The sequence below is a fragment of the Cajanus cajan genome, chromosome 6 (assembly GCF_000230855.2).
Source record: "Cajanus cajan strain Asha chromosome 6, NIPB_CcT2T_4, whole genome shotgun sequence".
Taxonomy (NCBI): Eukaryota; Viridiplantae; Streptophyta; class Magnoliopsida; order Fabales; family Fabaceae; genus Cajanus; species Cajanus cajan.
The window spans coordinates 52,985,391-53,001,475 of NC_138522.1; the positions used below are offsets into that span (position 1 = coordinate 52,985,391).

Below are 16,085 nucleotides of genomic sequence, written 5' to 3' on the forward strand. Positions count from 1 at the left end.
TAACAAGTATAGGCTAACAAATTTACAGTTTCATAACTACATAATTTATTTAGATATTGTTCATGCAACAATTTAATATATCTTATATTTAGGATCATTGCTTGGTATTAATTCTCATAGAAAATATATGTTTGCAAAATGTGAGACCCCCCGTACAGACTTCCTTTCTTCCCTAACTCTCTTATTCTCTAATTCTCATTTTCTCCTTACTCCCTCTTGTACCTTGGGTCTTATTCTTCACTCTCTTCATTTTGCTGATTCAAGGTGGTAGTGCGGAGTAGCTGTGGTTTCCTAGCTGAGTTACGGAATCTTCTTTTCTCCTCCTTCGGATTTTTCAAGTTCTTCTTCAACCCTCTTCTCCATTTTCTTCATCCCGAAGCTCGGAATCTTCTACCGAGGTAAGGGAAGCTAGTTATTTTGGTTGTTTTTGACGTGGAATGAGTCTTCGATACTCCTATGCTGTTTGTTAATGGATGATTTCTGGCTGAGATGGATTAAAATTGAATTTTTGGGGTTTTCGGAACTTTGAAGGAATTTTGGGGTTTTTGATGATTTGTGTTTGCATGTTGAAAATGAGCTGTTTTTATTGATATTTGATTAGAATAGGAACTTTTGGCTGGATTGCATGTGGATTTGCTGTTAAGTTTTGCAGGATTTGGAAAATTTTTGAACTTGGGGAGAGTTGTTGCTGAGTTCGCGCTGGGCGCTGTTCTTCGCGTCGGGCGCGTGACCACCAGGGGACTCTGTTTAGGCAACCCCGCCGGGCGCAAAGCTGTGTGCGCCGGGCGAGCTTGCAAATGGGAGTCTCTGGTTGGCCCACGCCGGGCTGACTTGAGCTGCGCCGGGCGCGATATCAATGGTGACATGTTTTGGGTACTCTGGTGCCGCGCTTGGCGCGCGTTTGGACTCGCTGGGCGCGGAGGCTCCTTGGGAGTCTCTGCCAAGAGGCGTTGGGCGCAATGTGAATTGCGCCGGGCGCGAGACCTTGGTAGGTCTCTACCTTCCCCACGTTGGGCGCGGGTTAAGCCACGTTGAGCACACGAGACTCCTTAGAGTCTCTGCCTGGTAGGCGCTGGGCGCAATTGGAATTGCGCCAGGCGCGTGATAGCCTTGGACTCTCGGGTTGAGTCTCGCCGGGCACGAGTACTCTTGCGCTGGGCGCGCTGGCCCCTAGTGCTCTCGGGTTAAGCCGCGCTAGGCACGACCTCGAGTGCGCTGGGCGCGCAAAGAGATATTGACATATATGCTGTTGGATGTTGAATTGCGCTGAGATTGTTAATCAATGTTGTTATATGCTGAACTAAGTTGTATTTGATGTATACGCCATGCTGACTAGGTGATAAAGCTGTGATAATAATGTTTAGCTGTATTAGAGGTATATAGTTGAGCTGAAATCGATGAATTAAAATGTTAAATTATAGTATAGTGGAACTATAGAATGTTGGGCTGAGTCGGGAGAAATAAGTGTGTGGAATTGCTGTGCTGTGCTGTGCTGTGTTGTGCTGTGCTGAGCTGGGTGAGATTATAGCCGCTAAGTCGGTGCTGATATTAGCCACATATGTGGTGCTGTTATAGCCGTTAAGTCAGTGCTGTTGTTGCCGCTTTGCGGTGCAGTTATAGCCACTTAAGTGGTGCTGTTATTGCTGCTAAGCAGTGCTGATATTGCCGCATTGCGGTGCTGATATTGTTGAGTGGTATAAGCTGTAGCTGTTGTTTATCATATTGCCATATATTTATATGTTGATTTTTAATTACACTAGCTTACCCTTTGTTGTTTCCATGATGTTTGGACTGCAATGATCATACTATGTATGGGAGCAGAGCAGGGATAGGTGGATGTCTAGTGGTGAGTCTTCAGCGGACCAGTGGAGCTGATCTCTTTTGTGATTATTTTGTTGTTGAACTACTTGGGATAGTAGCTTTTGATTGTAATTTTTGTACACTTTAACTCTATTCAGACTAGATCATGTATATGTATATTATAGACTCTATATGTATACAATTGTTCTTTTCTGTGCGGTGTTTCTAGTGTGTTGTGCCGTGTGTAGTGACCAGCCGGGTCGTTACACAAAACAGCTTTGACAACTACAATAAATATTATAAAATACAAGATTGGTAGTCACAAAATTAGGAGATAATACTTAGTGGAACTGCCCCGATTTAGCTATAAAATAAATATGAATGAGAAAAAAAAAAGGAACGAAAAGGTACTTATGAAAAAAACTTTAGATATTAGGAGAAAAAATTGTCAGCATCATATTTTCAAAAGTTTATTGTGAGAATTTCTCTTTTATGCTAGTATAAAATAAATACACAAAAAAAATAAATGTCAATTAATTAATTTTTTGTTATTCTAATATTTTTTATTATTATTTTAGTACGTGAACCTACTTTAGATATTAGGAGAAAACAATTCTCAACATCATATTTTAAAAAAAATATCGTGGGAGTTTCTCTTTTACATTAGTATAAAATAACTACACAGAAAATAAAAGTCAGTTAATTTTTTGTTAGTACGTGAACCTTATTTCACGTGTGTTAATTATATGTTAAAAGTTCATTTGACACCATAATTAAAATTTACTTTTTATATAAATTATTATGTCTATCAAAAGTATAAATTAAAAATAAGATAGTTATAAAAAATATAATAGTATAAAAAAAATGAAAACTAAAAATAAATTATACAATCCATATAGCCTTTGTGTATAGTAGAGTATATAAGATGAAAATATGCATATTATGTCTCTAAATTTTAAAATAATAATTGTTATTATAAAAGATAATGCACAATCACTAAGAGAATCTTTAGTTGTCATTAAAATAGGTTTTGATTATAGTGACAAATATAGGTAAAAAAAAAATATTTTAAAAAATATAGATAAATAAATTAAAGGGTAAATGAATTTTAAGAAAAGTGAAAACCAAAAAATAATATAACATTTATATAATATAAATTATTATAATAACGTATTTATATTTATTTAATATTTTTTCTATTTTTTACTTATATATTTTTTTAAGAAAAATAATTTTTCATAACAAATATTATAAATTTAGAAATAAAATCTGTAATACTTATCAGAAATAAACGTCTAAAAAATATTTATTTTACAAGTTATCAATAAAAATAACATATAAACCAATCACGATTTCACCCGTGTATACATATATAGACGGTCAATTGATAATTGTTATAAAAAAAATCCTAAATAAAAGTCGTATGTCTCGTGCAAATTTTTTACTAAAATAAATTTTTTATATAAAAAAATTACCAATCCACATATGGAGTTAACCCACCCACTGTCCTCCAAGTACCACGCATCCTCCAGTATCTAGTTAAAGACTACATCTCTAACTAGATACCTTATTCAAATTGGTCATTCAACCATGACATGTATCGACTACTTCCATGTCGCTCACATAGTACTAAGGGATTCAACTTTAAAACAACTTTCAACTTATCACCTTAGTACTATGTATCTCAACATAGGACATATATCTTCACCATATGTCCCAAACTTTCCAACTTTACAACAATAGACAACTTTACAACTTTATGACAATAGGTATCTTAACAACTTTACAGCAATAGACATCTTAACAACTATAAGCAACTTACAACAATACAACTATAGACATCTTACAACAATAGACAACTTACAATAATACAATTATAGACATCTTATAACAATAGACAACTTACAACAATACAACAATAGACATTTTACAACGATAAACAATTTTCAACTTTACAGCAATAAACATCTTTATACTACTTAATTTAAACAACTACAGTCAACACAATATCAACTTTACAATAATGAACTACTTCAACTTATACATCTCAACTTATTAATAATTTAACAATTAACAACATAAAAACCACTTAGTTTCACCAAATACACAACATATAAACAACGTAAGTCATCAACTACTCAACTCATCTTCATCAGGCAACTTAGCAACTTAACCACGTTATAAACAACTTCTGAAACACAAGAACAACTACATGCAACCAATAATTTAAATCAATCATCTCTTTTCCTTCAAACAACAAAACCCAACTTTTTAACTCAATCTACACCCAACAACTTAACGATTTTCAAGGAAAACAATGCATGAAGCTTCCCTAACTTGAAGATTGGCTCACCATTGCCAAGAGTTGAGAAGAAGTGGAATTTCCTTCCGAAGCTCAACCTGGGAACCTCCATCTTCCAAAAGAAAGCTTCCTAGCCCAGAGTCCTTATCTCTAAAACTTCTCTCTAAGTTCCCCTTTTCTCCCCCCCCCCTCAACGCCTATTTATAAAGGTTCAGGAGTGGCCATAACGGCCCATTTCGAATCCGGAACGGCCCGTTCTACACCCCTTCATCATGTGTAAAAATCACATGCAAAACGGTCCATTCTGAAACCAGAACAACCCGTTTTGGGACTCATCCAGAACGGCCCGTTCTCCATCCAGAACGGTCTGTACTCCCTCCAGAACGCCCCGTACTCCATCCAGAACGGCCTGTACTCCATCCAGAACAGTCCGTTCTCAACTACGATTTACAGGTTAATTTAGTAGTTTAGAACAGTCTGTTCTAGATTAGGAACGACCCGTTCTGAGCTACTAAATCACCCATATTGGACTTTTGGACCTTCTGAAATAACTTACTACATTACATATATAATTATCTTATTTATATAAAGTATATAAATAAATAAAATATACACATAAAAATCTAATTATCTCAATTTAATATACTATTTATTACTTTAATTAATATTTTATATTTTGTTACCCATTTTAACATTAATCTAACTAGAGTTGGTGATAAAAACTAAAAAGGAGCATTAAAAACATGTCAAGGGTCTAACATTGACAAAATTTTACATGAACTAACAATAAAAATCAATATTTATAAGAACTCAAAACATATTTAAGGCTTTAATCTTTTAGTTTTGTTTTAAAACTTTGGTTCTTTTAGAATTTCAATAGACCTTTATGTAAATGTTTTTAATTATTCTCTCACATAGTTGAGTAATAAGACTAGTTTAAATGGAGCATAAATATTATTTTGATTGGTACTCTCTCTGATATATTATATTTATAAAAAAGTTTCACATAGATTAAAAAAAATAATTAAATACATTATCTTTTTATGATTTTATATAAAATATATATTATATTTACTAAAATATTTTTAATCATATTTATTATAGATAGTACTCTCATTATAAGCGTTTATAGATTAAGTGAATTAAATAAAGTTAACTTAGTTAAGATTTATTAATTTAAGTCCAAAACATCTAAATTTTTATTGTTTATAAACATAGAGGAAGCAAGATCAAGTAATTAAAAATGCTATAAAAATCTGTAAATTAATAAATAAAAAGAATTTAATTAAAGTATATAAATTTGTTGGTTCTTAATTTATGTGTAAAAGAGTTAAAAAATAGTTTCATAAGATAGGAGTAATTTTTTTTTAAAATAACAAATAAACAAAATGGCGATGAATTTAATTTACTCTTATTCAAACACACCAGTAGTTCTATTAATTTTTCATGATATAAGTGAATCATTATAAATCGTAAATTTAAGTATTTATTTTAAAAAATAATTATATTTAATAAATGAAAATAGTTTAGTTCAAATATATATAAATTAAATATTTCTTAATTTATGTATAAAAGGCTAAAAAAAATAAATAAAAAATTCATAATATAGAGAGTAGTTTTTTAAAACAATAAATAAACAAAATCATGATGAATTTAATTTACTCTTGATTCAAACACGTTAGTAGCGCTATTAAATTTTCATGATCTAAGTGAATCATTATAAATCATAAATTTAAGTTTTTTTTTAAATCTTAATCATGTTTAATTACATTTCATATAAAACTAATTTCATATATAATTTTACATGATTACCAATTGATTTCTCCACACAAAATTTTCCATAGATTCGTCTTTTTTATTTACTTTCATTGTTTTTTTTCTTCCCTGTCCCGCTAACATCGTTAATCACATGACGCGGAAGGGGCATTAATTTCCTTTTAAAAAATAAAAGAAACATATCACTGTCTCTGTCTTTATAAGTATTTTTCTCTTTCTTTAGCTTTCCTCTTTTGTTTTTTTTGGAGGTTTTGTTTACTTTTCTAGTTTGAAGTTCCTTCCTTTTAGATCTAAGAACAGCATAGAATCCTGAATCAGTTAATTTGCCTCACCCCCAACCATAGAACTAGTTGCGGCGGAAGGGCATCACTCAACAGCAGTGCCAGGGTTCCTCTCCTTTAGCGGTCCCACTTGTTTGGAAAGTTGAAACAATCATGTTGCTTCATTCTGCTTCGCTGTCATTTGGGTAATTAAATTTGTTCCATTGTTAAAAATGCTATCTTGAATAAGACACTGGTATTTGGTATGTTCATACTTTCACAGTTTCTAGTGGTTCCTCATTTGGATTAATAACTCATTTTGGTTTTATAGACACATGATATTTTTATATGCTTTGTTTGTTTTGATTTCTAGTGGTTCCTCATTGCTGATTAATAACTCATTTTGGTTTTATAGACACTTGTGATGTTTTTATATGCTTTGTTGATTTTGAGAGATTTGAGGAGGGATCACTCTTGATGTGTTCTTGGAAGGATTGCTTGCAATTTACATTGTTTAAGTACTTAACCTCATATGCTTTGCTTACATTGTTTTATTATGACAGCTTTATTTTGCACCTTTGGCTCTGCAACATGGTCACCAGAAAGCTCTTGGTGAATGCCAGTTGGTCATGACAATTGTTGTTTTAGGCGTTGAAAGACTAGAAGTTTATGATTGCTTTGGATACATTCCTGCCATAATTGTACTCACACTGCTCATTTGGGGTTACTAAACATAGATTTGGGCTTCTGTTAATGGCATCTATTAGAAGAACCTTGTCCCCAGTGCCTAGAGCTGGGGCTGTAGCAAATGGTGAAGTCTGTTCAGTAGCTTCTCCTTTGTCGAAGACCTCATTGAGCCCTCAGAACTGCACACCTTCGGTTGGATTGGATTACCGAGCTCTTGTTTTTGGTGTTTTCTCCCCAAGGTCTTTCAGGGCATTTGAGAGATCAAAGCTGAGGGGACAGCTTTGGAGGAAGGTGCTTTTACATTTTTTCATTTGTTTTATGGTTGGTGTTTCTATTGGACTCATTCCACTTGCATCAACACACATGTCCATGAATGTCATGCAAAAACAACAAGCCTTCTCCTTTGAGATGATATCTGCAGTGGGAAATTTCCAGCCATTTGAGAATTTAAAGATAAATGTGACTCCATCGATCAATGAGGCTGTGAATTCTAATGCTACTTTGTATCCAGCTGTAAAAGACCAGGAACTAATAGATGGAGTGGCATATAATATCTCAGATAGCCAAATCCAAGTCAGTGAAAATCCATATTTGGCGTCTCAGAAGAAGCTTCTCATAATTGTGACCCCTACATACAATCATCTATTTCAAGCATACTACTTGCATCGCTTGGCACAGACATTAAAATTGGTTCCACCTCCCTTGTTGTGGATTGTTGTTGAGATGACTTCCCAATCTGAAGAAACTGCTGACATCTTAAGGAGTAGTGGGATTATGTACAGACATCTCATTTGTAAAACGAATCTAACCAACCCAAGCCATAGGAGCATTCTTCAAAGAAACGTTGCAATAGCTCACATCGAAACTCATCGCCTTGATGGAATTGTTTACTTTGCAGATGATGATAACATCTACTCAGTGGAACTCTTTCAGCAAATGAGAGATATAAGGTCTTTCTAGTCTCTGAGATATTAATTTTATTAGCATCTTTTTGCTATTCAAATGCAATTTATAGTCTAATGTTTCTGATATATGTAATGTACTGAGGTAATATGGATAAGATACCAACAATTATGCCTGCATTTAACTTATGATAAGTTGTAGTAACTCATTCTCTAGCACACTTTATTATTAGTTAAAATTTGTTGAAAATTACAAAATCATTAGACGAATTTATTTAATAACGTCCTAGACTCATAGAATTTTGTAACTTTCAAACTAATAGTAGAGTTTGTTAGAGAGTGTGTCGCTAGTATCTCTCTTAACTTATTATGAATTTCTGATTGTCACTTGTTTAAGAGACATTGTTCAAATTTTGCCTGCCTAACCTATTGAAGGAGTGGTACGGGGAAGGTCATTAACTCATTACAAGTGTTGTTGATTGATTAGGTGTCATATTTTAATTTTTGTCAGATTCTGAGGTAGAGACTACGTACATACATTGCATCTGCAAAGGTCTTCTGTGTAGTGAAAAGTGATGTCAGAATAGGAGGCTTTCCTTCTTTTAAAACAACCTTAGCAATCAAATTCTATCAATCATGCTTGCCTTTAATTTGGTAGAATTCCACAATGGTAGGAAGCCCCTGCCCTGCACCTCGTTGGTGTAAAATCATATGATGAATTAGCATTTCTCCTATAGGCAGGACTTAGTATTTTTTCCTATATACCCCCTTACATCCAACTCTATTGTGCTTGATGCATGTATAAATGATGGATGACCCTTTTAGCAACAGATCCAAGATAGTTCTAATAAGATTTTAAAATGTGGAGTTTGAACCTAACTCATTCTTACTAAACCGGTTTGTAAGATGAGGGTTGACCTACACTTGTATATTCATTGTTTGTTTAATCTCTAGTTGATGTGGAGCTTGAATTTTTTTAATACACAATCATGCCTAACACTATTGGACTTGTTGTGTGAACTTTAATTTTTCCCAATAATGTTTCTGTTATTCACCTCTTAGTCTCACTCTTAAATGAAATTAGGTTATGCAGAAAGTTCTAGCTGGTATATTCTTTTCTACAATATTTTTGCTTTTTCAACGGTTTTTTCATTTGATAATTGGGACATATCCTCATTCTGATTTGCAGGCGATTTGGAACATGGACTGTAGCAAGATTATCAGGGGATAAAAGTAACATTGTCATGCAAGGGCCCATTTGTGATGGAAGCCGAGTAATTGGATGGCATACAGAGGAATCAAATGGGAAATCTAAAAGGTTTCATGCTGAAATGCCTGGTTTTGCCTTTAATAGTACAATACTCTGGGATCCAAAGAAGTGGCACCGCCCCACTCTTGACCCTATTAGGCAACTTGACTCAGTCAAGGAAAGTTTGTGGGTTAGTAAATTGATATATATCTTCTTTTTTATTGATTTTATCTATAGTGTAACATATCATGTTCTGTATCTAACTAAGCTGTGAAAACATTTATAATCAGATTAGGTAACATTAATAAAGTGCAGTTTGGCATTGTTCTGTATGCCCTCATGTTATGCCTTCATCAACTGTGAACTGCTTTTCTATATGCAGGTTAGCACATTGATTGAGCAGGTGGTTGAAGATGAGAGTCAAATGGAGGGCTTAATGGACAACTGCTCTAGAGTTATGGTCTGGCATATTGATCTTGAATCATCTTATTCGTTCTATCCTCATAAATGGGTAGTAAAGAACAACTTAGATGCCATTTTTCGTCTCCCGCTCATGTAAAGTTCTTGATGAAGAAGTGGAGAGTCGTAAAATTTCATTATGGTTGTAAGTGAAATCTTTCATCTCTAATACTTCTATATCCCCTTTCGATCTGTTTTAGGTTTAAATACTCCTTTGTTTCCTTCAGTTTCATGAACTTTACCTTTTAATCAATATAGTTAAAACTTAAAATTGTTTAGTTCTTGTTATTTATTGTAATAAAGATTAAAAGGTAAAGTTTACAAAACAATAAAAAAAATATCAGGAAACAATAATGGTAAGTATAGAACCTTAAATTAAATATTTTTAATTATAGAGATTAAAAAGTAAAATTTATGAAACTATAGGAACCAAAAAGGTAGTTAAACTTTTGTTTTATTATAAACTACTGTCCTGCAGTTTATTTATCAAGTTTTACTGTATCGATGTTTGGAACAATGCTAAAATTTCAGTAACAAGTGATTGTTTGACAGATTTAAGGAAAATGTCGTGCTGAAATTAAGTCTTCATTTATTGAAGTAGGAGGATTTGTTATTCCTGCACATATCAAGCAACTTCTCTCAGAAAAAACCAACTGTTTATTCTTTCCATTCTCTATTAAATTGAAAAAAACTAGATTTAGCACATTGAATACTATGGACTTTTGACGAAAACGCTTGAACTCTATCTTTTATAATTGAAACTCTTAAGAATTATATATTAGGGTAATGGTGGAAGAAAAAGAGATAAAGACAGCTCAAGTTAATTAACTGTAAGTATTGTTGATAGACAGAGTATACTAAAGTCAAAGCACTAACCTTTATTCATATTAATGAGAAATATTAGGAACACTCCCTCTTTTGAACACTCTCACCCCTATTGATAAAATTTGATTGGAAATCACGAAATTTTGTGGGTATTAATGTTATTTGGGAGAAGTCAAAATTGAGTGAGGGGAAATTTTGGCCACCTTCATTCCCCCCCTACTCTCAATATAAAAATTTCCTTTCCTGCCCTTTCCTTTGTTGTCCTCCAATAAAATTCTGTAAGATATTCTAACATACAATAATGATATTATGAGATTTTTTTTATACGCATATGATACATCAAACGGAGACAAATCTCTTTTGGAGATCTAAAGACATTCAAAGGTGGGTTGTTCCCTCCCAACTAAGTTTTCTTCGTACACGAGTCAAGATTCAACTCCCCGATCACTTGCGTAAGGGACCCAAGTCTATCACAACTCAGATCAACCCTCTTTGGTTTATGAGATATCTTCTAGATATTTATACTTTGCAGCTGAAATTCCTTGAACTCTACCTGTGTCTATAATTGAAACTTGTGTATATTGAATGCTGTATAATTGTGAATCAATAGATAATCATGCTGTATAATTGTGAATCAATAGATAATCATGTTTTGAATTTGTGGTCATATGTCAAACAAATCCAAAATATTACATTCAAGCATTTTTTTCTGTTAAATTCAAACTTTCAAATCTTCTTGAGGTGTTTTGATTTAAAATTTATTTCAGCATTCGACATTGCAGGGAAGATTATAAAGAATTGGAGGTCCCTGCCACTGCTTTGTTATTTATCTTCACCTGCTCCAGTGGTTACTCAGATGTCAGCATAGTTGTCATTTATGACTAGTCCATTAATTAGTGTTGCATTTTCCCCTCTAACAATTTGTACATGATATTAATTATACAGTTTTTATGATTAGTCCACTCCATGCTTGTGGGAAGTTTTGAATTTTGTAGAGTTCATCGCAGAGGCAGGACGTTTCAATTGCCCAGCTGGTACTATCTTCTATCTGTTGTTACAATTAAACAATTTCTCCTCCATAAAATTATGAGAGGAATTTTGAATGTCAACATATTTAACAATCTTCACTGCGTTTGAAACTTCAAACATGTTAAATCATTTTATAATGATTTTTTATAATCCTCCCCGGATATGGTAATTATTGTATCACTCTACTAAGCGCATGTATCAGTATGACCTATTTTATTTACAGTATATAATTCAAAGTAATTTGAGTAAATGTTTCTTTAGCTGCACCAAGTGTGACCAAACACATTCTAAAAAATAAATAAATCATTTTAGAGGCATTCATAAAAAATATATAGGTATGTTGTTGGTGTCATTTTTTTTTTCTAATAGGGGAAGACTTGTGTGAAAATGTGCAACAGTGTATCATGTGAGAATAAAGAAAATTAATTGACTATTGAGTCTTATTCTTGATGATAAATATTATCTATAATATATAAAAATACGTTTATTTGGTGTTTACTTTTTAAAGACATTTATTACTCATTCTTTTATTTCAATTATTTTTAACTGAATATGAAGTATTTTATTTTTAACAATGAATATGAAGTATTTGTTAGTTTCGTCAATTATTAATTTTTATTAGAAAATTTATCTGGTTACTATTTTAGAGTTTATTCTTTTAATTATGTTTTCTTTTCATATACAAGACTTAGATCTTAGATCTTGTTTAAGAAGCCAAATTTAGTATTACTTGAATAAATGACTTATTGTTCATTGAAAAGTTTACTATAAGTAACAATTTTTCAAAATTATATTTAAATATTAGTAATATTACAAATAGATGAAATAATTTGCACATAATATTAATATTTTTTTAAAAATCTATAATCTTAATTTTCATACATAATTACTGTCATAATAATTTTTAATTAAAAAATTAATAATTAGAATTATATGATAAAGTATATGCACCAAAGTGATTATAAAGTTATTAAAACATCAACTATAAAATTTTAATCAATTATTATTATTTAATTTTTTTATTCTCTAAAATATATCTTGTATTTTAAATGATTCAAATCTTAAATTATATTAGTACATTATCAATCCATTTCAATCATGCATTTGATGTTTTTATTTTATTATTTTAATTAATAAAAAAATAAAACTTACATACAGTACAATCTCTATATGTTGATATTGTTCACCAATTCCAATTTAAATTTTATATCAATAATATGTATAATTAAAAGTTACATTAAAACTCATTTTCTAAGTAGAGATGGAATATGCTTTTGTCTAATAATATATGCTATTGGGACAAAACTTATTCAGTACAATAAAGTATATTATTGAAATAAAATTCTAATTTTAAAAAAAAATAACGTGAATAATACATATGATAATATATTTAAATTTTGATATTCACAAAATAATAATAAATGATAAGGCCATCATCTTTTTGGTAATACTGGTGACACGTTCTATTAAAAAAACTCATAAAATCCTGATTTTTTTTGGCACCAGCTGACATGGTTTAACATCCTGTGTACAGCATAAAGGGTACAAAAAGGAGCTCATTAAAAATTATTAAATAATTGTTATTAAATATTTTTAATTATTTAAAATAAATATTAAATCATTTTTAATTTTTTTAATATTTTAATAGAATAAATAATACATATTCTCATATGTAAATATTTTTTTATATTAAATTTGTTAATTTTTGTAAATAAATAAAATATACATAAAGAATATAAAGATATTTTAAATATGGATTGGATTCATCTCAAATGAAAAGAATTTAAAAAAAAAAAATTAAAATATAATTATATTTATTTATTAAAAGACGAATTATTGATATAATAATATATTTTAGATTTTGTTATATAAACATTTTATCCCATCTCAAGCTTTCATTATCTTTTACAGTTGAATTTCTAGTAAACATTGTCACTGCATTTTATTCTCTAAACTTTGAGCAATTTTTAGAGTTTAGAGGAATCATATGCGATACATTTTCCTTTAATTACAAAATATCATCAATATGATGCATTTTTACAATAATTAGGGGCACAATAAATATTTCTAAATGGTGCATCTGTAGTAACTTTAATATTGAAAAAAAAAAAATTATTTTCCATTTTGTTGAGAATGCCTATATAATAGACGGGGAGAAACGGAGATGAGTTTGTTGTGAAAGAAGAAATGGAGGAAGCAAAAGGATTGGTGAAACACGTACTCGTCGCAAAGTTCAAAGACGACATCACTCCAGAAAGAATTGAGGAGCTTATCAAGGACTATGCTAACCTAGTCAATCTCATCCCACCCATGAAGTCATTCCATTGGTACCTTATTTAATCTCTGTCTTTCTTTTCTTTCTGCCACTTAGATCTGGGCAAAATACAGTCAGGGATTGCAAAAGATTAAACCTTTTGACCAAGAAAGTTGAATTTTTAATGGGTTTGCCCGGGTTAGCTGATGAATATGAACTAGGTTATCTGATGAATATTTACCAACTACAGATGAGTAGAGTCAGTGGAATATTGTGATCCAGTGGACACTGTGCTTGTAGTAGTATTCAGAAATGTTATTGGTGGATTTTTGTTGAGATTTTTTTAAAAAATCATTGGTGAAATTGCAGGGTTTTCTGAAAATGATCTTTGCCTTTTCTGAATTATAGGGTCTTGTTATTTGTTATTTACACAAGCGAGCCTGGTATTAGTGAGATGCATGTTTGGTTTAGCTTTGTGATGATGTATAAGCTTCCATGATCTCCCATCTGGAAAATTGTCCTATCTATTGTTGTACTTGAATGGCAACTAGCCTTAGGTGTTATCGTTAGATCTGGGATGGCTACTGGAGGCTAAGTTTATCATATCCCTAGGGCATTGTTTGATAATTTTTTTCAGAAGTTCTTTAAAAAAAAAAGATAAAAAATTAAAATAAACTTTTTTACAAGTTAAATTTAGCTTTTACATAAATTAAAATTAAGATTTATGCAAAATGAAGATTTTGGAGATGAAAATAAGGAAGAGCTTCAACAAATTAACTTGTAAAGAAGCTGCTAACTTCACTTTCTTTCTTATTTTTCTCTCTTAAAAGTGTTTATGGAGAAGTTTATTTAAATATGTCTTAATATGTAAACTAATTTGTAGAAATTATTTTTTAGTAATTTCTTCGAAATCTTATTTTTAACTTGCGTATAAATTAGTTTTAACTAATAAAAAAGTTTATTTTAATTTTTCTTTTTATGTTTTTTTCTTATAAATGCTTTCAGAAAAATTTACTAGTGAGTTTGGCAAATTTACAATTTCTTGGGTCTGGTAAAACCTAAAAGAATATAAGTTTGGATTGTTGTACATGCCATCATGTAGAAAAGATGGAACTTGTACAGGTGATTGAGAAATTTCTTTCAACAAGTGCATTGCATCTTATTTTCTACACATTTGCACTTGAACCTCTTCTTGCTGCTTGATTAAAACATTTCAAATCAATACATATCCAATGTTGATATATGAATTATGTAATGCAGGGGCAAGGATTTAAGTGCTGAAAACATGCATCAAGGTTTCACTCATGTCTTTGAATCAACCTTTGAGAGTACAGAAGGCGTTGCAGAGTATGTAGCTCATCCTGCCCATGTTGAATATGCAAATTTGTTCCTTCCCTGTTTGGAGAAAGTCATTGTCATTGACTATAAGCCTACCGTTGTTAAATTGTAAAAGTAATGCCTCGTGGCCTGTCAGTGTTCTCATAAAAATAAGTTTTGTTTCCCCTCCAAACAATTTCTGTATACAGTATGGTGCTCCCTCTTGTCTTATGTTGAGTCATGAGTGTTATTCTCTGTTATGTTGATTTTGACAATTTTAAAAATGTCGATAGTAAACGAGTGTGTTTGGATAAATAATTTATTTGATATCTTATTTAATAAATTCTTATAATTTTATGTAACGAGTATTTAAAATTTAATAAATTGTTATATTTAGTAATACATGTTAAAAAATATTTATATAATTTTAAACTGTTTAGATGTATTGTTATTTATGTATTTATATGCTTAGATGTATTATTATTTAAGTATTTATAAGATATTATTTTATAAAAATTAAAAAATTACAAGTTAAATTTTAACTGAAAATAAAATAAAATATAAAAAATAACTAAATAATTTTTAAAAAATGATATTATACATCACAATAATATTAAAAAGATTTAAATGTATTTTTAGTCAATTAAATTTAAGGTAAATTTATTTTTAGTCCTTCAAATTTAATTAATTTTTTTTATCTTTGTAATTAAATTTTTTTTATTTGGATTCTTATATTTAAATTTTGTTAGAAAATCCGTTAAAAACTATTACATAAAATTTGTCCACTAGTGTTACTGTTAGCGAAAATATCATATTAAATGATGTTACATAATTATTTCAATATATCATTTTTAGTTTAAGATATGTTATTGGTGACTTGAGAGATTAAAATCAAATTTTTAAAAGTTACAAAAATTAGAAATTATTTTTAAATTCAAGGAATTAAAAATAAATTTATCTTAAATTTGAGAGACTAAAACATATTTAAACCTATTAAAAATAACAAAAAAATTACTAGTTAATATTCTGTTAACTTTAGTTTATAAAGAATAAAATTATAATAAAATAAGAAAAATCAATTATATATAGCAATGTTTAAAAATTAAGAATCATAAATTCTAAAAATTAAAAATTAATTCTATATTTTATAAAATTATGATTAAATAAATTATTGTATAAGTATAATAACAAAATTACTTTAGACGTGTTATTTTAGAAAAGAAAT

At 30.4% G+C, this 16,085-nt stretch overlaps 2 protein-coding genes across 3 annotated transcripts; both read left to right on the forward strand.

Moving 5' to 3' along the window:
- Nucleotides 1-6,042: 6,042 nt before the first annotated feature.
- Nucleotides 6,043-11,381, forward strand: LOC109801629 (putative beta-1,4-xylosyltransferase IRX9H). 2 transcript variants are annotated; one of them, XM_020362742.3, is made up of 5 exons: nucleotides 6,043-6,344; nucleotides 6,702-7,775; nucleotides 8,917-9,166; nucleotides 9,359-9,580; nucleotides 11,028-11,381. In XM_020362742.3, the coding sequence occupies exons 2-4, from the start codon at nucleotides 6,892-6,894 to the stop codon at nucleotides 9,533-9,535; spliced, it is 1,311 nt and encodes a 436-aa protein (XP_020218331.1). In that variant the 5' UTR covers nucleotides 6,043-6,344; nucleotides 6,702-6,891; the 3' UTR covers nucleotides 9,536-9,580; nucleotides 11,028-11,381. The 2 variants fall into 2 exon arrangements, with proteins under 2 accessions (XP_020218331.1, XP_020218332.1); XM_020362743.3 differs by having other exon boundaries at nucleotides 6,044-6,344; nucleotides 11,043-11,381.
- A 2,055-nt stretch (nucleotides 11,382-13,436) lies between these two features.
- On the forward strand, nucleotides 13,437-15,222 carry LOC109801236 (stress-response A/B barrel domain-containing protein HS1). Its single transcript, XM_020362256.3, has 2 exons — nucleotides 13,437-13,616; nucleotides 14,804-15,222. Exons 1-2 carry the CDS (start codon nucleotides 13,477-13,479, stop codon nucleotides 14,991-14,993), a joined length of 330 nt encoding a protein of 109 aa, XP_020217845.1. The 5' UTR covers nucleotides 13,437-13,476; the 3' UTR covers nucleotides 14,994-15,222.
- Nucleotides 15,223-16,085: the final 863 nt, after the last annotated feature.

Bases quoted from the DNA above. Each gene is read 5' to 3' on its own strand.
- LOC109801629 (XM_020362742.3), top strand. From the start codon at position 6,892: ATGGCATCTATTAGAAGAACCTTGTCCCCAGTGCCTAGAGCTGGGGCT. The intron at 7,776-8,916 runs GTCTTTCTAGTC...TCTGATTTGCAG, and splicing joins CAGCAAATGAGAGATATAAG to GCGATTTGGAACATGGACTG. The intron at 9,167-9,358 runs GTTAGTAAATTG...TTCTATATGCAG, and splicing joins CAGTCAAGGAAAGTTTGTGG to GTTAGCACATTGATTGAGCA.
- LOC109801236 (XM_020362256.3), top strand. From the start codon at position 13,477: ATGGAGGAAGCAAAAGGATTGGTGAAACACGTACTCGTCGCAAAGTTC. The intron at 13,617-14,803 runs GTACCTTATTTA...TATGTAATGCAG, and splicing joins CCCATGAAGTCATTCCATTG to GGGCAAGGATTTAAGTGCTG.